The 25983-nt window shown below is 36.3% G+C and overlaps 1 protein-coding gene across 2 annotated transcripts in view; it reads right to left on the bottom strand.

The window, feature by feature from the left end:
* The window catches only part of LOC114053753 (zinc finger homeobox protein 4), a 200667-nt gene that overhangs the window by 18288 nt on the left and 156396 nt on the right, over positions 1-25983 (bottom strand). For both annotated transcript variants that reach the window (XM_027876893.1, XM_027876894.1), the window contains exons 4-5: positions 12341-12409; positions 5387-5503 (exon numbers count right to left, since the gene is read on the bottom strand). In XM_027876893.1, the coding sequence (XP_027732694.1) occupies positions 5387-5503; positions 12341-12409 (186 nt within the window). The remainder of the gene's footprint in view (positions 1-5386; positions 5504-12340; positions 12410-25983) is intronic.

Raw genomic sequence — 25983 nt, 5'->3', positions numbered from 1 at the left:
TTTCTGACAAACTATACTGATTTGCATCTCTAGTATTATAACCCCTAATTTTTCTTCAAAATAGTTGTTATAGTTATTAAATATCCTGAGGAATTTTAGAAATTTTCTCTGTTTTACAACTAATTTATCAAATTTCTTTTTGAATGAGATTACTACAAAGTTTTACTGTATCAATAAAGTTTTTTTCCCCAAACATTTGCCATTCTGAGATATAAGACAAATATGAACCCTCATCTTGTAATTACTTATGACAACAGTGACTATGCTATTCTTTCTCCTAGCAGAATGTAGCTTGCATTGTTGCTTTAAGAGCCTTACAGAAAAAAGGTTATAGAAACCAAATGATAGATAATATTTATGAATATGCTACTTTGAAAGACTCAGACAAGTGGATTTGTTATTATTCATCTCTCCATCACCTTTACTTCCTGCTGTCAGAGGTCTATCATTGACTCTTCTTGTGTGTCTCAAAATTTCTTCATTTTAAAGATTATCCCATTAAGAAGTAAGAATTTTTTCCCTCACAGTCATGCTGTATTCCTGTATCATTTTGGCTGAGCATACAGCAGAAGTGCACATGACCAAAATATTAGATTGGACCCACCCATTCCTTGTGACTGGTAAACACTCTGCAAGAGTTAGGAGAGACTTTATATGACTTTGTTGCTTGCGTAGTCTATGAAGAATTAGAACCAGAATGAATCTTTTGGTTGAATCTACATCTATTACATAAATGTAAACTTGACTTGAGCTCCAGAGGCAGAGTTTTGCATTATTATAATTTTATTGGTATCATCTTCATCATCATCATCATTACAATCATCATTATTATCATCATCATCACCACCGTTACTTATCTTTTCTTTTCAATAATAATAATGGTGGCAATGGCTTACATTTCTATGGCGCTTTAGGGTAATAAAACATTTAAAACATAATAATAAAGCATATTAAACATATTATTGACTTCAACAACAACCCTATGAGATAGGTGAAGATACGATCAAATGTATTTAATGCCCAAGATCACACAGCAGTTAGTTCTAGAAGCAGGATTTCTGCCTACAAATTCAATGCTCCTTCTGCTACATTATGCAGTTATATAATAACTCAGTTTCTATGTAATAATGATCGCCAATGGTTAAAGCAATTGTTATATATTTCAAGGATTAATAGCCAATCTGTGTTTCACAATCGATAGCATACATATTCAAAAATGTTCATATTTTAATCCATTTATTTAGAACACATGAAAATATAATTATTATTTATTAAAATTTCATGTAATATAAAATATAAATTAAACATAATATAACTCTGATACAATAGCCTTTAAGTTATATTTAATTCCCCTGCTATACATAAAAATCACCCTTGACATTGACTGGGTCAGTTAGCTCTGTTGGTTAAATCACTACAATCATGAGAGCTAGATTCCTCACATAGACAAGTTAGCTTCATGTCATAAAAAACTTACATAATAACTACAGATTGTACCCTTACTCTTGGACAGTCATAATGGTCAGAAGGGAGAATATGGAATAATGCACAATAGAATGGTTTAATGTATGGCCGCAACTCGGTGTGTGTGTGGGGGAAGCTACTGGAAGCGCATGTTATATTGATAGGAGGTCATCAGCGTTATCCTCAAAGATCACATTTAAAAAAAAAAATTGGTTTGTCATTTGACTTTGCAAAGAATTCACATTCTGCTAACTAAAAGGGCATGCAGTGGTTAGAATACGATTAAGAAATTGTAGAAGGGTCTCGGCATTTCCCTCTGGGTTCTTTTGCTGAGTAACTGTGACCCCTAAATATTTTATGCCAGGACAGCTGTAATGTCCCTTCTGACTATAGGTCCTATGATCCTATGACCTGTGAGATTTGGGAAGACACTGATAGAATTTTGTCACTGTGCACAATTTAGTTATACAGCTTTTTACTTAATAGACCACTCTGGTATCCTGGGGAATATTCCAAGATAGGGCAATCTTACATTTTAAAATATATCATGATTCTAGGAAAAAGCATGCAATTCTAATGTGTTTATGATTTTTTTTTAAAAAGCTAAGCCTAATTGTAAATAAGCACTACAAAATAGACCAGTAAATGATTATCTGTCAGTTATGAGATTATTTAACTTGTATAAGATTACTAATGTGAAAATGCCATAATTCATTACAATTCAGATTCTGTCTCTCTAATAATTCTCCTAAAATACAGGTCTAAAATGGTTTATGTTCATAACAAGTGAGGAAAATCCAATAAACCACATGTACTAACAAAACAAACCTTGAAAAAAATAAACTCAAACACTAGGTTATTATTTATGAATCAATGTATTTGATAAAGTTTACATAATTTAAGACTTTAGATATAACAGAGGATGTTATTCTACTCCAAATAATTCTAAAATTATTATTACTGGTACAGTATTCTAATTAGACTAGAATGAAAGGATAATTTTAATTGCAATAATGAAGGTTAATTTTCATCTTTCCTCATGTTTACTACCTTATTAAAAACTGGTCCCCTTAGCCATGGCAGAGACATATTACATTTTCAATGCAAATGTATTAATCTGGATAAACTCCATATTAATTCTTGCACTGCATAGAGCTGTAATTTGGATTATAATTAATCTAAAGTGGCACTAGATTTAAATGACAATATAAATGAGGCATTAGGAGGCTTTTCTATTATGAATGAATATTCAACAAATATAACTTGCATATTGCCAAGTCTGGTTTTGGAAGCTCTAGTCCTTTAGATAAAGTAAAGAACACAGCACAAGAACTTACACAAACATACTATTACTAAACATATGTTAATCTTTCCTGTTTAACAAATTCTGCAAGAAAGAGGCAAAGTACTGTTTTCCTGTTAACTTGCTAAGCTTGAGATTACTTTTTTAGTTTTCTTGATATTTCTTTGGAAAGACTTAGAACACTGGACTTAAAAAAAAAGTCCTGATTGACATACAATTATACATACATGGTTATGCACTTATTAGAAATATTTGCGAAGTAAAAATTCATTCCATGGTAAGAATTTTCTATCCACAAAGACTTGATTTAGAAAGCAGAAAACTTTGCCACAAGTGCAGTTTAAGAGTTGAAACAAGAGCCCCTCTTGTGGGTAGTTGTCAGGTGCCAAGAACAATTATTTTGCGTATCAGGGATTGCTCTTAGCTGATTTTTATTTTGAATCTACTTCTAGCCCTGCAGGTATGTGAAGAGCATACAATGGGCTCTATTCTCTGAACTTCATAAATTACTCTTCTATAGTAAAATTAGCCACAGAGAGAGAACCATGAATACTCTTCAGGACCCTAAGACACCATTCCTCCCACAGAACACTAAATAATACTTATGAGTATAGATTCTGTCTATATCATTGTATCCAAATGCACTTTTATCCTCAGTGGTGAATATAGGCACTGGATTCCTAGAAAACTCCTTTCTTCAAAACTGGATCTAAACCAGTTTTCTCCTTTAAACCACTGGAAGATTTATAGAGTCCAAAATAATGTGACCTATTGTAGTGTTACATAGCTACTCAATAAGTATCCATCAGGTATAAGGCTACGCAAGACCTTCTGCGTATTCTATGGGTAATAAATGTCAGAATTCAAGCAGGTCTCCTTTTCAGGGTTCAGAAGGCCTGAGTTGAAATCCTGCTTGTGCAACTTATGTTACTTCTATGGTCTTAATTTAATTTCTCAGGGTCCTGTTTACTTTCTCTAAATCTTCTGTTCCCTTACAATCTCCTTAATGATGGGCTTGTGATGACCACCTTAGGGAGTATGTTTCCAATACAATGGTTACATTGATATTAGAAAAATAATAGCTACCTTTTTTCAAGAAACACTAATATATTGCCCTTAACATCATCTCATCATTAGGCACTTCAGAGCCTCTGCCAATAATGTGCTAATAAGCAAGCAAGACTACTAGTGTGTCACATTTGGTAGTTCATCATATAGTTTTTGTTTTACTGGCATTCTTAAATTGAAGCCAACAAGATCTAATTGAAGTTAGAACTACATACTGTATCCAGAAGTAAATTTAAAAGAAGCTTTCCTCACTGCCTCCTGAAATAAATTTGGCTTATGGGGGAAAGTCCATCAAGCAATTTTTGAACCAGATTTTTTTTTTAGGCAATTGGGGTTAAGTGACATGCCCAGGGTCACACAGCTAGTAAGTGTCAAGTGTTTGGTCTGAGACCAGATTTGAACTCAGGTCCTCCTGACTTCAGGGCTGGTGTTCTATCCACTGTGCCACCGAGCTGCCCCTATCAAGCAATTTTTGAAGCCTTTCCCTAAACTTAAGACTGAGTTACAAATATGGGGTAATTTGGACTTAAGTTAACTTGCAGGTAAAATGATATTTTCTGTGCAACTAAATGTCATTATAGTGAATACAAGCTTCTTTCTATGCAGTTGTCACTGCGATGCAAGGAAAAGAGAAATGATTACCTAACCGTAATAGGCTTGCATCCGTTTCAGCCCTTCTTCAGCTTCCAGGAAGCTAACATAATGTAACTAGTTATAGCGTGCACCCAAAGTAGCCAATGTAATATTCATTGCAACCGTAGACCTCCATCTCATACATAAAAAAGCATGGATGAAGTTATATATTTGCCAAATCAAACAGAGAAAAAACCTTAGGTATCTGAGGCAGATGCTGGCCCGGGGTTTGTTTGTGCACCAGTAAATGTCATGACATGAAGGGTTTGTTTTCAAAGACAGTAGCTTTCATTACTGGGATTTGTCTATTCAAGGAGATCAAAATTACCTAACTCCTAATCCCTTTTCAATGATATTTCCTTTTACTTAGGCTGAATCATCTGTAAACTTTTTCCACTGGATTTCATGTATTTTGTTTGAAATGCCTCAGATAAATGCCCCGAAAAGGGCAAATTCTTGTGTGTAAGTTGTCAGACAGAAAAGGGAAAAAAAAACATATTCTTAGGGTTATGAAGGTGGAGGGGTATATGATTGTAGAACAAAAATTCAAGTGGTATCTAATCCTATGCTTATGAAAAATTAATATGCCATCAGAGGAATCACAACTACAGCTAAGATTAATGAAAGATGCTTAAAAAATTACAAGCACACAAACTGATTTGATTAAAAAATAATCTCACTGGTCGTCCTGTAATATTCTTCAACTTATCCACATCTATTCTGTCAGATGGTTATGATTAAAAATAGGTCAATGGGAGGCTACTGATAGAAATCACATGCAAAATGCACATGCAATGAATCGTAGTAGGGATGTCCAGACAGTTTAAAATGAAAGAGCTTTTAATAAGTCTTAAAGAAAAGGGGAGGGAGAGAAGGGATGATGCTGGGGGTGGGGTCTGAAAAATTCTAGCATCTTACCAGGATCATGACTAGCCTTTTTGCCTTCAGTGCTGTCTTTCTCACTTGTGTCTTTATCATCATCAGCAACCACAGGTGTAGGTTTAACGGCTGCTTCTGACTCTTCCGCTTGTTCTTCTGTTAAGAAAAGAAAGAAAAAATGGCAATACCTCAGGGACCAATTGACATCACTCAAGAGCTAGAGTATTCCACCAAACCAGAGGGACACATTTAAAGGTTTTATGTTAATTTTGGATCATTTGTAAGAATTCATATTCAACTAAGAAGTTATAGCATTTCTTTAGTGAGGCCTTATGAATTTGCCAATGTGAATTCATATCTAAAACAATTCATTTTCTATTCACTGATAGAAGTGTTCTGTAATTTTTTTAAGCCCACAGAGAGGCAAATAAAATAAAACATGAAACATACATAACCCTATAATTTAAAGTCACATAAGGTAGGACCTTTAATCCTTCAGACATAACATTCTCTGACTGTAGTAGGAGAATATTTGAAAGTCAAGTCTTTGAAAGTCAACAATTACAAACTGGCACAACCCAGGCATCCTTATCCCATAACGTGGGTGTAATCCCCTTTCCCCTTATCACCAGCAGGATGAAAATGTCCCACTGCATTTGATGATGGATAAAAACCTTCAGCTGTTCTGAAGAGTTGACAATCCTTCTACAGTTGGAGTTCCTCTTCATAAGGGAGGGGAAGTGGTACATTGCTTCAGAGAGAACAGCATCATCCACACCTCACTTACGTGTTCTCACCAGCTAGATTACATGGAAATCTTCACAGTAACTCAACCCTATTTAATTATTCTGTAAATCTTAGCGATGCTGCTGCTGGTGGATTAATCTGTTTATGCAGTTAGCTTCTATGCTGGGGCTGTGTAGCACTAATCCGTGAAAGACCCACTGTTCTCTTTCATCCTGTGATCATTTGTCTCTCACTGTGCTGATGTCACATTTTAATGAATTTTTAGCAATCTGAGTAATGCCAGATAACCAGACTTGCAACTCCCCACAGCATGGCATGCTGTTTTCATTGCAGCACGAAAAATAAAAATCATATTTCCCCATTCAGGTAGGAATTACATAAATTAGGAGAAGAAGGTAAAATGGGATTTGAAGCACCAGGCTGCTCAATTTCATAAAATCTTTAATGACCATATAAATTAACCCTGGAAAGGCAAAAGGTCACAGACACACATTTGCATACACTCCTCTTATTTGCTTTTGATAAGCACAGCTTTTATGCAGAGAACATGATACAATTAACCCTTCAGTAACCATACAAAATGCCTGGCTACCGACATTTTAAGTGTCAAGCATTAACTGAAAATTACACACTGCATAAAATTTTCATTGCAAATGCTATAGTGATTGAAAGGGGAAATTGTGGCCCTCTCCACACCCCATGTTTTATTAATAACATTCTGACAACAGAATGAAATATCCTCTGTCATATGTAGCAGCTGAGCACAAAAAAAATTGCTACTTAGTGCCTCACTTGCCAACCATGCCCTGCCCCTGAGTAAGCAGAACAACAATGGAGGAGGCCCCTGCAGCCTCCAGGAGCACATCTAAAAGTTATATGCAAAAAAATCATTTAGTGAATTTTAAATTAAACAGTTTGTTTGTTACAGCTGCGAACCCTTTTCTGAGAACATGCCACAGATCAAGTAATGGTGCATGTTTATGGTTCAGTCTGCATGCACAAAAAGAGGTGTAGGCCCCAGTTTGGGTGGCCAAAAGGACCGCAGTCAGAGGTAAACAGCCCCGGAAGGCAAATGCATATACGGAAATTACCATGAGAAGCGGGGCTGCGAGGGAGAGGTGGGGAGGGAAACACTTCGCTGTGTTAGCCTGTTTTTCCCCCTCAGTGATGATTGCTAATCAAACCCGGTAGGATCCCTTGTCACAGCTGGAAGGGAGGCTGTATTTGTAAGGGTGGCAGGGGAGCACAGTTTGGGATGCTGTGTAGCTGTGATCGTGACTGGATTGGGTATGTTCATGCCAAGTGCACCCACGTGAGGCTCATATCCAGTGTCAGGCCCTGGGGCCTAAGACAGCCTAGGGCAATTACTTCTCGACTCATCCTCCGGAATGGACACGGGGCTTCTTTTGGTAGATTTACTGGACCTTTTCCCCAGGGCTGGAAAATAAAGTGTCAAAGGGCTACTGAGTGTCCTTATCTTGAGGGGACATAAAATTGTAAGGGCTATCACAGCACACATTAATAAAACATTGTGTGTCACCAGAAGAAAAAGAAAATTATGAAGCTACTAAAACAAAAAAGCTACAATGTAATCTGGGTCTCATCAGAACGTTTTTTTTTTTTCAGGGCGCTCTCCTGTTTTCCTGGTATGTGCTTTAAGTGTGAGAGAAATTCCCAGACATGTTCTCCTATACATCATCGTGGTGTCTGACCTCAGCCTGACCCTGGCAACAGTTTGAGAAATCTGAATGCGAACAAAGACTCTGTGTCAGCAGCAAGGAGAGATTGTGGGATAGACTTTCCCCGTCAACTTAATCGCAAACAGCAGTTCTGAGGCCATAACTTTGCAGGACTCTTCCAAGCCACAAACACATAACCTTTGGAGGTGAAGTTACCCCCCCACCACAACCCTCATCACCCCTTCTGTGATTTTTTTTCCCAGTCCTCTGGTACTTCCTTTGATGTAACCAGGCAATTAGCTCTAAAGTTCAAGCAAGGCAGGCTTGTTTTATGGTTTGGAAGGTGAGAGCTGTTTATTGCAGGTAGGCTCTTTGGGGCCATAAAACAGAGCAAATTTTTAATCGTGCAAAAAAATCAGACCAGCCACATACATCTCATAAAGACTATTATCATTGTAATGCAAAGATGAAACTGACTACTTAGACTTTTGGGGCCCCTTGTACACACAAACACACACATATACACACACACACAGACACATACATATATACTGATACATACACACATATATATTCATATATTCACATACATTTACACACATATATTCCTCTAACCCACAAATACCATATAAATATACGTATATAGTCAATAAACAACAAATATATAAATGTTTTATAAGTGTAATTAAATTATATAAATATATATGCTTTGCCCTTCAAAAAAGTATGATTAATAAAAATCTGTTGATAAATTTATTAGTAAACACAAGAACATTTGGAACTGTTACGTATTCGCAAATTAGAAGTGGCTTTCTTATATTCCTCTAGCCAACAAATGCCAAAAAGAAAAAATCCCCTACCAAAGTAGCTCTTGTCTTTACTAATAAATCTATCAATAGATTTTTATTAATCATTCTTTTTTGAGGGGCAAGGCAAGATCTCATTTCATCTTTGCATCCTATGTCAAACACATAGTGAGTGCTTACTGCTTCTGGAATTATGTTGAATTAATAAGTATGCACAACATATGTACACAGAATTTTGGGAATATACTTGAAATTCCTATATATGTTTCATTTTACAGTTTTATTTGCAAAAACTATCAAGGGTATCTTTTTAAAATAACAAACATATTCATATGCTATACCTAAATTAAAAAGCTATTAAGTTTCACTAATACTTCATCAATAAATGATGGACCATAGAAAAATCTTTCAGTTTAAAATAGTAAAAACAAAATCTCAAGGTTTTTATAAAGAGAGAAGTAAAAGAACATCACTAAGTCAACAAAGTTTATGAAATTAAAATACAAAAAGTATTCTAATCTATAGTACACTCAACTTATTCATTGCTAACTTTAGAAGAAAAGTTTGAGCATAATTTATTCAAGTTTTCTAATTTAAAACCAGCAATGGATGAATAACTACTCTTCATTGACTTGTAATTCATATCCATTTATGCAAGCCAGGAGTGGTACTTTGGACTTTTTTTCCTTTTTTTCCCCAGGCATTTAGGCTCTCTTCCTTCTTTGATGATAAGCCTCTGATCTGAGCCTCAGCTGACGGTGACAGCTTGCCTCCTATTGCTTTAATATACAACTGGGTTTGGGCAGCATTAATCCTGAGTCTCCTAAGAAAAGCACTGTGAATTTTTTAAAGCCCATGGTGTGTACATTTGAAGAGGAAGCAGGGAACAGTAACTCATACCACTGAGGTCTTTTCTGGGGAAAATGGGAGAAAAGAGTTTTTACAGTTCTCCAAAAAGGGGATTAATTCAATATAAGTAAAGTCTCTGAAGTCTAACATGGTTAGGAATGAATAGGTTGTTCTTGTTAATAGAGAGATACCTTTCTGCCATTGATGGATTACCAATATTGAAAAACTTTTATATATCACACTAAGATACTGAACTCCAAAGCAATCCTGGGCATCTTTTCAGCATTTGGCAATGTCCCAGGGTCATCATTATGAACTTCAGTTATCCATGAGAAAATTAGATAACGAATGTGAAAGCACTTTGTAGAACTGTCAAATGCTATGTGAAAGTAAGTTATTTGTTGTAATTTTATGCTTAAATGTAGGAGGTATAGAAGAATGGGTTGATGTGTATTTTCCAGAAGGCTTTTAAAAACAAATCTCTGGTATCAGCTCATTTACTTGAATAAAAGTGTGGAAGAGCTGATTAGTGGAGATTTCTGGTTGATGGAATGTCAGATAATCCAGCTTTTTAGTCTCATTCATTGTGCCACATACAGTTTTCTTCCTACTCTTGCCACCTACTTCCTTCTTAAACTTAAAAGTGAAACAGGACTGTAAGGGACTATTAATATGTAAATCCAGGACCTACTTCCATTTAATTTTACCTTACACTGAAGTAACTCTTTGGTTAGGAGGGGAGTTTATTTACAATTTTCTTGTTTTCAGACCTTTGAAGGAGGATAAGAAACACTTTTGCAAGTAGACTCATCTAAGACTGAGAAGGTGTAAGATGTCTACCCATGAGCAAAGAAACATTTTGGCAGATAGTACCATAATGTGATTCTAACTTCTGTTCCCTCTTGTTCAAACTGCTTCTTCCATATTGTTTTCTTGACAAAAGCCTCCTGGGTCATTGTTAATGAGTCACTAACAATCAAGTTTTCCTAAGAAACCTCTGGATAAGCCTGCTTATATATAACACCCTCTCTAGTTCCATATAGACAGGCACAAAGGGGAAAATAGCACTGTGAATACCACACACCCTAATGTAAATGTTTAGATTAACTTCATATCCAAAATCTCTTAGGAAAGCCAGTCCTTCACTTTATTTTCAGGACATGGTTTTACCCACAAAAATAGTGGAATCATTTTAAGAGCTGGAAAGGATTGGGGAGATCATTTATTCCCATCTTTTTACTTTATAGATGAAAAAATTAAGTATTTTGTCCAAAAAGTCACACAGCTAAGTAAATGGCTTGATCAGGAAGGACAAGAATCCAGGTCCTCTGATTGCAAATCCATTGCTGTTATTGCTACTGCATGCTGCATTTCAAATGTACTTTTATAGTTACAAATTCCCTTTTTCTAATCATTTTCCATACCATATCATTATCATCCTCATTTCATAAATCTGAAAAACAAAACTATGTCAATAAGGGAGAAACAAATGGGTAAATCATTGCTGAGGATGGATAAGCTTTCAGGTGATTTATTTGGCTACTCTATGGCAAAAATCACAAATAATTTACTGACAATCATACAATAATCTGCAATATTGCCCAGCTGGCTATTATTTCCGAAATAAATCCAATTCAACTCAACAAACATTTATCAGATCCCTACTATGTGCAAGGCATAGTGCTAGGCTTTGGGGATACAAGGAAGGAAACAAAATGGATTTTGCCTACAAAGAGTTTACAAATTATTGAGAAGATACAGCTTGCACACAAGTAAATACTAAATAATTTTGAGAAGAGAATGCTAATAATCCATCAAAATAAATTTAGACATTCCCTAAGACAGAGAAACTTTAAGTATGTAAAGTTTTGGTATTACAAACATGATACCTAAATAAATAACTAATTTAATAAAAAAAAATTTCAAACTGCTTAGGCAGCATGGTACGACACAGGAAGACCTGAGGTCAAAACCTGCCTCCGACATTTACTAGCTATGTGACCTTGGGCAAGTCACTTGGCCTCTCTTAGGAAGCTGGGCTCAATGGACTTGAAGGTCCCTTACAGTTCTAAGTCTGTGATCCTATGATCCTCTATGTGTTTGGTACAGTTAGGTAAATTGTACTAAATTAGACAAAATTAGACAAATGATCTGGCTCACTGATACTTTTTTGACCAAGCTCTATCTAGATCTGGTAAATACAGTTATTCAGTGCAATGACTCAACAAAGAAAGGCAGTGGGGTATAATGTTGGTATGGCAGTATGGTGGATGTGTAGTGGGAAAAGAGACAGCCTTGCAGCCAGGTAGCTCTGACTTCAAATCCTACCTCTGACACCTGTGTGACAGGGTGACAAATAACTTAACCTCTCAATACTCTAAACACCATAAAGTATATAAACTTGAAGTCTAAAGACACTCAGTTGCAAAGAAGGTAGTGACCTGCATTGTACTGGGAATTTATTCATCCAGGACTCCCTTATGTCAATGGCAATCACAAGTCCAGTCCCTAACCAATTCAACACATTTTGGTGAATTCTCTGTACTTAAGGAACTTTAGCCAGGAACAGGGACATGATCCCCTACCTGCCCTTATGGAGCTGGCAATTTAGAAGGAACACTGATAACTGTAACATAAATGACAATATGCTAAATCCACAGCTAAGGCAGAAAATAGCATTTCATTATTTCTTTTAAAAAGATGTTACTTACAGTCATATACTATGTATTTCATTTTAATTTTCATATATTCATATAAGTGATTTGATCAGTGCCAGGTAATACAATCATTACCTTTAAAAAAAGTCTCATTTAATACAAATTGAAGATATTCTGGAAGAACAACATGAAAACAACCTCTGCTCCACCCCAAGGGTTGTACAAAACATGAACTGGCAAAAGGCAATGCATTACCTGCAGTTGGTCTCAAATGCTGTTCTGTTAAATCATCCTCACAGACTCGGGCTCCCAAAGATGCAGTTTCTGGAGAGGAAAAACATCATAGCAGTAATCAATCATAGGCTTCATTTCCACATTTCCTCCAAAATCAATTCATGACCAAAAGTAGACTTGGTGTAGACTGTTAAAAATAGAGAATCCCTACCACTGAATGCATACTATTTTTCAAAGTGAGCCTGTTGAGCAATTATATCAGACTCTGTATGCTACATAACCTTTAGCCAGAGAAATAAATATATAGTTTGAGATAAATAAGGCCACAGATGAGGCTCACTCTGATCTTTAGGTTTGGTTTAAAAAAATTTAGTGTTTCAGCTATAGAAAGGCCACAACAGCTTATAGATCTTATATGTGGTTTTGGAAGGCACTGGTAATGTAACTGATTACAGGTTAGAGGGATGTGAGTTCAAATGAAATTATCATAATTTACCCTTTTTCTATTTTGCCAAGAGCCCAATGGGCACTCAACACATGCTAGTTTATGTAAGAGATCAGAGTTGAGTACCAGGAACTTGGGATGGAAACTTTCTTAAGAGGGGTGAGAGATCAAGGTCAAGGGTGAATGAAGTAACAAAAGTAGTCCAAGTATGAAGCCAGACTCTGAATTAGTAAATGAGGAGCTAGCCAAACCCAAATTATCCAAAAGTGAGATTTTAGATTGGAATGAGTATCAAGCCAAGATAGGCATGCAATATAGAGGCACATATTAGGATAACACTGTCAGACTGCAAATTTCCACACTCTTTGCTTCTCCTCATAGGAAAAAGTGGCCATTTAACCTAATCACCACTTAAAGCCCTTCTAAATTCAGGTCTAGCTATTTGTCTCATAGAGTTTCATTGAGTACTATGAAAATATATTCTAATAAATTACTTTTGCATCTGAGGATTAGGGCAACTATGAAATAGTAAGTTAAAAGGTATATATGTCACTATTAAAGACCAAATGCTGGTTAATTAACACAGCATGGAAAGATGATTATGGTATTCTTGAATTATGTTTCTGTTTATATTTTTATTCCCAAAACTAATTGTTTATTTAATTAAGTTGTGCCTTGAGTTTAGGTTATTAGTACATAAAAGCTATTTGTATTACATGAGTATTACATTTCAGAGTCAAGTCAGCATCATCAAATAGTTTCATGTGGTAATGATTCCGATCAAGGCTGAAGGCTTTAATTAAACAAGTAACCTTCAAAACAGAGGGTACACAAAGGCACATTTATTTAATTTACTAACTGTTCTTCCTGCTGTGAACATTAGCTTTTGGTCTTTAGTTGTAACACACACACACACACACACACACACACACACACACACACACACACACCCCCACCAAATCCAGTTTTAAGAAAGAGCAGCAAATGAGTGTTAAATTAAAACAAATTCTCCCCTCCAATATTTCTTTATTCCTAGCTTCTCATGCTTAATAATTTCAAACTAATAATTGAATAAGGAAACATTAATTTATTACTTTATAATATAATCTCTGGAATAATTGCTAGATAATATCACACAGAGGAGGAGCTATTCTAAGGGAAGAACAAACATGGTTAATAGGCAGTTAGAACCCAAGATCACAATATCAGTGATTTATATTTAGTAGAAGTTGTCTAGTTCAACCCTTTTATTTCAGAGATGAGAAAATTAAAGTTAAGTGACTTGTCCAAGGTCACACAGACAGTAAAAATCAGAGTCGGATTTTACCCCAGGTTCTATGACTCTGAAATCAGTGCTCTTTCTAGAATACTATGTGTTCTGAAAGATAAGTAGGGAAGATAGTACATCATAGCAGGGCAGCTAGGTATGGCAGTGGTTAGAGTGCCAGGCCTGGAGTCAGGAAAACTCATCTATCTAACTGAGTTCAAATCTAGCCTCAGACAGTTACTAGCTGACCCTTGGCCAGTCACTTAACTGTGTTTGCTTCAGTTTCTTCATCTGTAAAATGAGCTGGAGATGGAAATGGCAAACCGCTCCAGTATCTTCGCCTACAAAACCCCAAATGGGGTCATAAAGAGTTGAACATGACTGAACAACAACGCTATAAACCTGAGCTGATCTGGATCACTGCAAATCACCAGGCAGAGTTGGACTACATTCTAGGGTACTAAAAACTGATGGGTATGATCACTAAGATTCATTTAGTAGGTGCTAAAAGATACTGCAAAAAATAGAGATGTGCTCCAGGACCAAAAAATATTGTCCCAATTTTCAAAAAGAAAGAAGAAAATGGAGCTTCTTAACTATAGGAGACTAGTAACTATAGAGACCAGGCTTTGATTGCTGGAAAAATGCTAGAAATGTTATTAAAGGACACCTAAAAAAGGAAACATTGATCACAAGTAACTTGAATGGCTTTATCAAGAATAGTTCATGATATACTTCCTTTCCTTATTTGATTAATTCTATTGTCTTCCCTCTATTATTTCCTATTCATCCAGTATATAGTTTACTTTGTGTGTGTGTGTGTGTGTGTGTATAGCCTGTGTGCCCCATTAAACTCCTTGAGGGCAGAGACTATCTTTTGCCTCTTTTTATCTACGAAGGGCTTAGCACAGTGTCTGGCACATAGTAGGTGCTTAATAATAAATGTTTATTGGTTGATTGATGGACTGTTACTAGACACAGATCAGGAGAATATTGTAGCTATACCTTATATAGGGTTTAGCAAAGTATTTTACAATGTCAATATCTATCATATTATTTGTATAGATGTGATATGTGAACTGGGAAATAGTATCATTGTGCGGATTTGATACTAATTAAATGGCAGGATCCCAAAAGTAGCCATTAATTTTTCAAGCCTAGTGGAGTGCCCCAAGGCTGGACTTGGGCTGTGCTGTTTTAATCTTAGGCCTGAGACAAGGGTGTGGTGGGTGTGCCCAGGAATACTTTCATGCAGTGGAGGTTGCCAGGGTGGGAGTTGCTTTCCCAGTTTCTGGGGACTCTGGGTTTCTGCAGTCCATGTTGCTACTACTCTTACCTCCTTCCTCTCATTTCCCCATAGCTGCAGTCCTCAATAGCTAGCATTTATATAGTGCTTTAAGGTTTGCAAGGCACTTATCATATGTCAACTCATTTGATCCTCCCAACAACACTGTACAGTAGGTACTACTGTGACTGCTCAGGGTCCTGTGCTCTACCCACTGGGTTGACTAGATAGAGGACTGTTTTTGCTTGGTGGAGCCCAGCTTCTGTTGGAGTCAAATCTGTCTTCCTTTTTCCCCCTTCACAGAACTACAGAGAGCTGCATACAGGGCAAGGAAAAAGCAGAGACTTTTTTCCCCCACTTCAATCCTGTTTATTCCTCTCCCCCCATCCCATGGCTTAACTCACAAAATGTGGCCCTGGGACTCTGGTTGATATGGTCAGGAAAGACAAATTTTAAAATTTTAAAGGATGTCACTATTTCTTTTATTGGTCTTTTATGGTAAAGTTCAGAGTAAGGGGAGAAGGGCCCAATTGGAATTTTTTTTTTTTAGCATGATAAGCCTACAAAGGTTGTTATTTTAAAATAGAGGGCTGTTTATGATTAAAAGCAACCCTCTGCCAATTTTTACCCTTTAAAAGTAAAGTTTAGAAGTTAATTAAAAATAAGTTTCATTAAGTTTTAGTTTCTTTAGTTTGATGAAAAAAATGTCCTTTATGATTGAATGAGTATTCAATAAACGTTCACCTTAAAAAACATATCTGGGAGTGCACCCTAATTAAATGTGCTATGCATACACAGATACAATGCTTATCAAATTTCAGATGACATAAAATTAGAAGTGATATTTAAGGTGTCCGGTGATGGAATCTATCAAAAAGGGCTTGGCAGATTAGATTATTGGGACAAATCTAACAAGATGAGATTTAATAGAGATATATGTAAAGTTTTATATGAGTTTAGAAGCTAGAATCACAAATGCAAAATGGGGGAGGCATGGATATATAGCATTCACCTGGAGAAAAAAATCTGAGGGTTTTCAAGGATTGTGAGCTCATGAGTTGAGAGTGTGATATAAAGGTAAAAAAAAAACAATTAAAAGATGCAATTTAAGATGTATTAAGAGAGGGACAGTGTTTAGGACTATGGAAGAGGTGAGCAGAGTGTCATTGTACTATGCCTTATCAGGCCATTTCTGAAGCATTAAGTTCACTTGTGGGCATCACATTTTAGTAAGGCCATTGCTAAGCTGTAGAATGACCTGAGGAGGGCCACCAGGATGGTAAAGGGCCTTGAGATCATTGTGTCTTTGTTGTTGTTTGGTTGTTTTAATTGTACCATTTCCTTCTCCAGCTCATTTTACAGATGAGGAAACTAAGGCAAACAAGGTTAAGTGACTTGCCCAGGGTCATATAGTTAATAAATGCATGAAGTCAAATTTGAACTCGGGTCTTTCTGACCCTGGGTCTGGCACTCAATTCACACTGTGCCATTCCTCTGAATTAGAGTTTTACTAAAATTCGTGCGGGTTGCCTTGGTAGATAGTGGCTTTTCTCTCCCTCCAGGTCTTTGGGCAAAAGTTGGTTAAGGACCTCTTGTGGGGTTTGTTGTAGAAGGGTTTTCGAAGTCCCTTCAAACTCAGATTCTACAATTCTACAACCCAGTTTATTATTATTCATGAAGTCTACCCCACCCTGCAAAGCCATCACCCCACCCCAATACAGCAAATGCTTAATCAGCAAATCCAGGTGTGATCCAGTGTTACTTTTCAATTTGAACAACATTAGTCTTTTGGCTAAGAGTGTAGTTGTTATTAAGAGCTACTTTGTCCACAAATAGTGGTGAGGAGACAAGCAACAGTAACTGCTTCTCAGTAATAGTCTTATCAATTATTTAAACACATACTTTTAAATTGTTTCTACTTAAAATACAAAAGATTTCTATTTACATCTTTTTATTCACATGTAAACATTGTTAATGAATGATTAACACCTTACCAATAACTTCAAATAAGGGCAAAAATACCTTTCATATAACAATAATACTAACTCTTCTATAGGGCTTACTGTGTCCAAGGCATTGGGCTAAGTTCTTTACAATTGTTATCTCGTTTGAGCCTCTCAACAAGTATGGGAGGTAGGTGCTATTATTATCCTCATTTTACAGATGAGGAAACTGAGGCAGATTGAGATTAAGTGATTTGCCCAGGATCACACAGCTAGTAAATGTTTGAGGTTAGATTTGAACTCAGGTCTTCCTCACCTTAGGCCCAGCACACTATTCACTCTGCTACCTTGCTGCCCCAATTAATTTAGTTCCCATATTATGACCTAAAGCAGTGTCCTCATATTAAAAGTTTATGTTTATTTTATGGTGATGTCATTCACCTATTTGTGACACAATTATCTAAATCTTTGTTTTTCCTCACAAAGACTTGTTGATCTGATTACATAATTATATGAACAAAAGGACAAAGAGATATAGAATGTACCATAGGGAATTGCAAAAAACCTCATGAGGTTTTGGGATTTTAAAATCTTGTTTTTAGCATGTCATGACTACAGATTCATAGATCCAGAGTCCACACAAAAATTTATTTTAAGATTACCATTATTTTATATTAATAAATTTTGCTTGATTTCACTGACACTAATTTTTATTGCAAAAAAATTATTGTATTTATGGTAAAGACATTTTTTAAAAAGCTGATTTTGGGAGGAGAAATTAGGACCTGAGATTTCATCAGTGTAGAGGAATTCCTGGGATGAGAATGTATCTGTAACTTATAGTCTTATACTGTTGTTTCAGGAGAAGTTAAATGATTTTTTTTCAAGGTCACATAGCTGGTATATGTCAGAGGGTGGATTTGAACCCACATCTTCCTGACTCCAATGAAAGAGTTCTTGTCTACAACACCAAGCTGCCTTTTTCCTTGCATTTTTTAATTTCCCTAATCCCTCCCCACAAACATCCACCACAAAAAAGTCACTTTATATATCACTGAATTCTGGACACTTTTCCTACCATTGAACAAAACAGATTAATTCGAAAGGTCCAAAGTGGATTTGAACACAATCCTGGGGATTCTGAAATGTCTGTTAATCTCTAAGAAATAGAGGGAAAGGCCTGTGGTTCCAACCCCAAGCTAACTTGACTGTTTCTCCTTTTGTGGGCCACAATTCTCATAAATCTAATAATGGAGAAACACAATGCAAAGTTTTAAGAGAATTTTTCCTTTTGCCTATACTTAGATAGAAAGTTCTAAGTTCTCAAGAGGTATGATTGTAATGGTATTTTTGAGGGGTCGCTTGAGACTTTTCTGGACACATAATGATGTTTGATTAGGAAAGGAAAAGCATAGGTATGCAGCAAGAAAAGAGACACAGTAGCCATGGTGGCCCTTGGCAGAATTGGTAGCCAAACAATATCAAAAGATCTAGATTGATATATGCCAAGATTAAATTTTTTTTAATTTATGAAATAAACAAGCATTTCCATAATATAGTAGAATAATAAAAAGATGAGTGCACATGAAATGGCAAATCTATTATATGCAACTTGCTATTCCTTTTAAATACATAATAAAGTTATCATGGAAATTTTTTTCCTTTTTTCTTTTACCACCTTGGTTTCTTCTCAGAGTACATGAAACTATATTGATAATCTATTTAATTTTGACACTCATTAATACATTTTATGAGTTTAAAAAGGTGGTAAATTCCTGTTTTAGAGTACTGTATAATGCATACTAGGGATTCAATTACATTTTAGGGTTCAAGAACAGTGATAGCAGAATAGATACATGAGTGTATGAATAAGCATTTATTAAGTGCTTACTATGTACAAAGCACTGAGCTAAGTGCTGGGGATACAAATGGAAAAGGAAAACAGTCCCAGCTCTCAGGAAGTTCACATTCTAATGGGGGAGACAACACATAAAATAGGTTTCAGGGGCAAGTCAGAGAGAAAGGCCTAGAGGTCTTTAAGGCCTAGTGGCAAAGCAAATGGTAGTCCATCTTTGATAGTATATCTATTAATAAAACCACACCTATTGGACCCTTTGACAGTGCCAAGGATTTTAGTGGTGAGAAAGAGGAGTAAGCAAGAATACAGATAGGTAAGGGAAAAGATGGGCAGCTAGGTATAGTGGTTAGAGCTCCTGGCTGGAGTCAGGAAGACTCATTTTTCTGAGTTCAAATCTGGCCTCAGACACTGCCTAGCAGTGTGACCCTGGGCAAGTCACTTAACCCTGTTGCCTCAGTTTTCTCATCTGTAAAATGAACTGGAGAATGAAATGGCAAACCACTCTAGTATCTTTGCTAAGAAAACCCTAAATAGGGTCATGAAGAGTTGGACACAACTGAAAATGACTGAACAACAACAATAACAACATGATGTAGAATTCGAAATCAGAGGACACAGATCAAATCCCAGACTTTCTAAAAGTCAGGTGAAACTCTCTGAGTCTCAGGCTCCTCTTCTGAGAAGTGGAGATAACATGTATCCTACTGAACTCCCAGAGTTGTAACACTTAACTGAAATAGCATGGAAAGCACTGCAAAACTCCTTTTGTTGTTGTTGTTCAGTCATTTCTGACCCTTTGTGACCCCAGATAGGGTTTTGTCTGGCAAGGGAACGGTTTTGCAATTTCCTTATCCAGCTCATTTTACAGATGACGAAACTGAGGCAAACAGGGTTAAGTGACTTGCCCAGGGTCACACTGCTAGGAAGTGTCTGAGGCCAGATTTGAATTCAGGAAGATGAGTCTTCCTAACTTTAGGCCTGGCACTCTATCTACTGTGCCATCTAGCTGCTATAAAGTATAAATTAAAATAATATTATACTATGATTAGAGGAAATTACTTAAGGTTTTATTTTTTTTCCCCTGGGTTGACAAACATTTTTCAGGTTTCATGTGTGTGTTATGATAGAATAACAGCTTTATAAGCTGCAAATAATATAAAAAAGACAAAGACAAAAAATAGTAATTGAACTTCCAAGAACATATTGCGTATCATCTTAATGAATGATTCACAGTCAAGTGGACAGTACATTAAAAACTCGACTATAACTCCATCAACTATGAAACACTGTTTCAGATTAATGGTTTCAGAAAGGCATGTAATTCAGTCTCTTGCTTTATTCTTCCTTTAAAATTGTAGCTGTAGATCTAAATATTTGAAGAAAGTCCCTTTTAAGTAATCATAAACATTGATTAAGCTACACACATTATGCTTAGAACTTACTTCCCCAAAATAATAGGTTCTGATATTGTATTTTAGTACAAATTATTTCTTGATAAGAGAATCACAGATTGAAATTCCATGAAATTCATTTGTTACATGGCATGTTACTTTCTTCCTCATCCACAATACTTTAACACTTGACCCTTTTTAATTAATGACATGCAAACCCTGAAATTACCTTAACTTAGCTTATATTTTGGTCATTTTTGTAGTTTTGTTAAAGGCATGTAGAAGATCCTATTCTATCAACTAATAACAAAGAGTATACTGGTACCAAGAAATGTTAAAAAACTAGAAAGAGGTATCTAGTGTTTATGACAGGATAAGGCCAAGATGTTCCTGGATGGTATCTGTACCTCATTGGAGAAAGTATCATAGATTGACTGACACCTTAGCAGCCACTCCCCATTTGTACCTCACTTCTAACATCACAATAGCACCTTTTCTTTTTTTTCTTTTTTAAAATTTATTTATTTTGATTTATCAATAATCATTTCCATATGCTTTTGAGTTTAAAATTTTTCTCCCCCTTTCTCCCCACCAGCCTCCCCAAGACAGCACACAATCTGATACAGGCTATACATTTACATTCACATTAAACATATTTTCACATTAGTGATGTTGTAAGTAAAAATTAAAACCAAATAGGAGGAACCATCAGAAAGAGGAAACAAAACTCAACAGAAGAGAAAAAAAATAGCAATTCAACTTCCATAGTTCTTTCTTTGGATATGGATAGCATTTTCCATCACAAGGCCTCTGGAGATGTCTTAGATCCTTGTATTGCCAGGAAGGGTTAAGTTTATCAATTTTAGTCATCACACAACGTGGCTGTTATTGTGTACAACGTTCTCTTGGTTCTGTTCACTTCACTCAGCATCAGACCATACAAGTCTTTCCAGGTTTTTCTGAAGTCAGCCTGCTCATCATTTCTTATAGCACAATAGTATTCCATCACATTCATATACCACAACTTGCTCAGCCATTCCCCAATTGATGGGCATCCTCTCAATTTCCAATTCTTTGCCACCACAAAAAGAGCTGCTATGAATATTTTTGTACATGTAGGTCCTTTTCCCATTTGTGTGATCTCTTTGGGATATAGCCCTAGAAGTGCTATTGCTGGGTCAAAGGGTATGCACATTTTTATAGCCCTTTGGGCATAGTTCCAAATTGCTCTCCAAAATGGTAGGATCATTTCACAACTCCACCAACAATGCATTAGTGTTCCAATTTTCCCACATCTTCTCCAACATTTATCATTTTTCTGTTTTGTCATGTTGGCCATTCTGATAGGTGTGATGTGGTACCTCAGAGTTGTTTTGATCTATAGCACCTTTTCTGAAAGTGTGAATTTCTTTTTGCTTATCTCTTTACTTATTCTATTTATAATCTTGTTCCCATTCCCTCCTCAACAGGTTAGTTCAAATGGTAAAAGTGAAATAAATTCAATATCTGAAACTTATATCAGTCCCTAAACTTTCAAAAAACTGGCAACATTCTGCCAGCCTTCATGACTCCCTCTCCTACTCTCCCCGACTGACACCCTGTCACACTTACCCATGTCATATGTGTAATCAGTTCTCTTCCCTGTACCCTCTCCCCAGAAGTGTCAGAATTTTCATATTTCTAAGAGTATCTGTGGGTTCATAAGGGGAGGAAGGAAAGAAACTGGGAGCTGTCCCCTAGAGGGATTTTCCTGGGTAGGTCTAACTTAATGACATCCCAAGCCCAAAATATCTCCCCCTATATTTCTAGAAGGTGTTCACCCCATTTTGTTGCAGTGGATAAAATTTTATAAATTAAAATTGCTTTGTGATAATAAACATCCTTTAAAATGTGAATATTCTGGGGTTTTAAGGTAAATTCCAGACTGCTTTCTTCCTGACAACTAGTTGAAATAAGGTATACCCAGAGCTAGAAGTGCTATTGCTGGGTCAAAGGGTATGCACATTTTTCTACTTATCTACTTTTCTACTTATTATGGCCTTATCCTGCCATAATCAATCTATGATACTTTCTCCAATGAGGTACAGATACCATCCAGGCACATCTTGGCCTTATCCTGTCAAAAATTCTAATTGGGGGCTTAATATAAGTAAAGACGGCAAAGGGGAATTTTGGTTCAGTGAATATACTTGGGATGAAGGGAAAGGAAAGCCTATCCTGCCTTACTCCTTCCTAAAGTAGGGATGCTACAGTATGGACCTAGCTTTTTTTTTCTCATATAAAAATAAAATTTATCATCTCTCTTTCCTACTTCCCCTTCTCAATTAAACAATATTAAAAAATAACCACAGCAAATATACATAGTCTAGAAAAATAAATTCCCACACTGGCCATGTCCAAAAATAAATGTTTCATTCTGGATCTCAAATCTAATCTTTAATTAAGTCTCTTCCTGTCTCTCTCTCTCTCACACTCTCTCTCTCTTTAGTTGACTTGCCCAGGTCACACAGCTAGTAAGTGTCTGAGGTCAGATTTGAACTCAGGTCCCCCTGACTTCAGGGCAGGTACTCTAACCACAGTGCCACCCAGCTGCCCCATCCTTTTCTCTTTAGACTTTTTTTTCCCTCTTGACCAACCTGTCTACTCCCACAACTTCAGGTATTATTCTATGTAGATAACTTCCCAATCCATATCCTTTAGCTCTAGCCTTTCTCTTGAACTTCAGAGCCACATTTCCAGTTGCCTGTTGGACAGCTCAACCTGAATTTCTGTGTTATCAAATTACTGAACTTTTCATTTCTCTCCCAAAGCTTGCCTTTTCTTTTGAAATCCTCATTTCATTTTGCTAGGTCCACCATTCATCTTAGAAGAAAGTCTCTGCAAAACACAGCACTTGGAAAAAAATTGAGCATTAAGGAACTGGTTATTCAGAAACAGCATCAGGAGGTCCTAGTGTACTCAAGGGTACCTGACTATAAAGTTTTGACACCAAAATCTTTCTGTCACTCTTTTCCAAGAAGTCTTCACATACGTTACTCATGTGTATAAACACAGAGCAACCTGTACTTTATAGCTTCTACTATTAGGCCCAGTGGTTCTAAGATTCAACAAGGAGTTTAGATTTTGTACCTATCCATTAAAGAATAAAATGCTTCACTTCTCATGGATCAGACTCATGTCCCCACATAACATCTCCAGTTAAAGTTCTCTTCTCTCCTCACCTTTGCCACCATCCCCCTCACCCACACCCTATAGAACCATACATTTTATTGTTGAGTGCTATCAATTTTAACTCTGCAATCTTGAATCTATTCCTTCCAACCCCTAAGACCTTCATTTCTTGTTATGTAGACTAATGAAAACATCTTCTAAACTGCTCTCCTTGACTCTGACTCTGATCCATTTTACACAATGCTAGCAGAACAGTCTTCCAAATGCAGAAATGATGGCATTACCCTGCTGCTTAGAAATGTTTAATGTCTTTCTATTGCCAACTGAACTCCAGGTTGTGCTTGTTCACAAGACTATTTTACGAGCTTATACAAGGCAAACAGTCATATGGTGGTCAAAAGAAGCAATACAAGGACACTCTCAAAGTCTCTCCAAAGAACTTTGGAATTGATTATGTGACATGAGAGATGCTGGTACAGGACTGACCAGCATGGAGTACCCACATGAAAGAAGAATTGAAGTAGCTCAAAAGAAATGTGAGGTGCAAATTTAGAGAATCCACCCCAAATGTTCACCATGGAATATTTGTGCCTGATCTGTGGTAGAGCATTCTAAGCTCGTATTGGTCTGATCAGCCACAGTTGGACACACTGTAACTTGTCTCTAACGTAGTGATGTCATTTTAGTCCTCTTCAAGAATAAACAACAACTAATCAAACCAGACTGCTCACTGGTGCATCATGGTCTCCCTGCCCTTTCATATTTCAATTTTATAGCATTTCCTATTCCTTAAATTCTCTTATCTTCTTCCCCAGGTGTACTTATACAAATCACTCCTATCCTTCAAGGCCTAGTTCAAATGCCTCTTCTTCCAGGAAGCCTTCCCCTTGAAGCAAACTTTCTTTCTAAATTAATATGGCATTTTGCTTGTAATTTTTAAATATAGCTTACTTTGTAGATTAGTTATTCATGTATTTGTCTTATTTCCCCAATTTGATTGAATACTCCTTAAGATCAGGGACTCAGAGGTATTCATTTTCTTTTAATCTTCCACAAAACCTTCCAAGGTAACTTAAACATAATAGGCATTCAATAAATGATTGTTGCATACTTGCATGTATACATGCATGCATGCATGCATACATGAATGAATGATCAAATTATCCTGCCACAAATAAGTATTCAATTTCTATTCCTGTTGTCATTTATGCTACTACAATGCAGTAGTAGTTTGCAATGGCCTATTTAAACCCTAGCTGTAGGCTGGGGCTACTGATGACAACTCATTTTTCTCAACTAATTTGCAGATAGCATAAATCCTCTTAAAATTTCATCTTATTTAATAATTTCCCTTACAGAAATTTTGCCTTACACACACTTCTGGTATATTTCTTGATTCCAGATTTTGTCTCTGTTGAAACAAAAGGGATAAATCTGGACTCTAATCCTGATTTCAGTATAGTATTGATTTAAATAAAGATATGATATTGTTCAATTTTGAAACCATCTATAGTTTCACTGACCAACATGCTTCCCAAATGCCAGGTGCAAAGTACTTATAGGGCTCTTCATATTCTTCGGTTAACATTGATAGTCAAAGATTTTCATTTGTTGGCACATTTTGCGGTCTCCTCCAGGTTACTCATAAATATATAACACACCACTGGTCCCACACACTGATCCCTGCTCTATCCACTATTAACCTCTTTTCATGCTGAGAACTGGCCATTTATTTCTACCCTCTGCTTCCTATCTCATAACTAGTTTTTAATCCATGACAGACCCTTACCTTCCACCCCATGGTTACCAAGTTTTCTTAATAGCCTCTTATGGAGACTTTATAAAAGGCCTTTTGAAATTATAAATAAAGGCTATCCACTGGTGCTTCTTTATCCACTGTTTCCTTAACTCTTTCAAAGATTTCTTATGGAGGTGTAATTTACCATCAGTGAAGTCACATTGGTTTGTCTCAATCAGGTATATCTTTTGGTACTAAAATCTTAAGCCAGCTTTATTGAAATGTTTTTATGTGATATGTCGCATTTGTTTTTTAACTCACAGGGTTGGGGTCATCTTTAAGGCCTTCTGTAATATCAGGTAGACTCTACTATGACTTTTAAAAGTACTACTTTTAAATGACTGCAGTCATTACAGAGCTGAATCACACAATTACTTTTCTTTTTAATTGCAGCAGATATATTGAATAATCTTGTGGTTGCTAAAGTTTTAATGCAATTATATTCAATGACAGTTCTTTTTTCCTTCCTTCCTTCCTTCCTTCCTTCCTTCCTTCCTTCCTTCCTT

Source organism: Vombatus ursinus, unplaced genomic scaffold (assembly GCF_900497805.2).
Source record: "Vombatus ursinus unplaced genomic scaffold, bare-nosed wombat genome assembly UNPS02014812.1, whole genome shotgun sequence".
Classification (NCBI taxonomy): Eukaryota; Metazoa; Chordata; class Mammalia; order Diprotodontia; family Vombatidae; genus Vombatus; species Vombatus ursinus.
The sequence above is the reverse complement of the archived record's forward strand: the minus strand, read 5'-3'. Positions and strand labels throughout refer to the sequence as shown.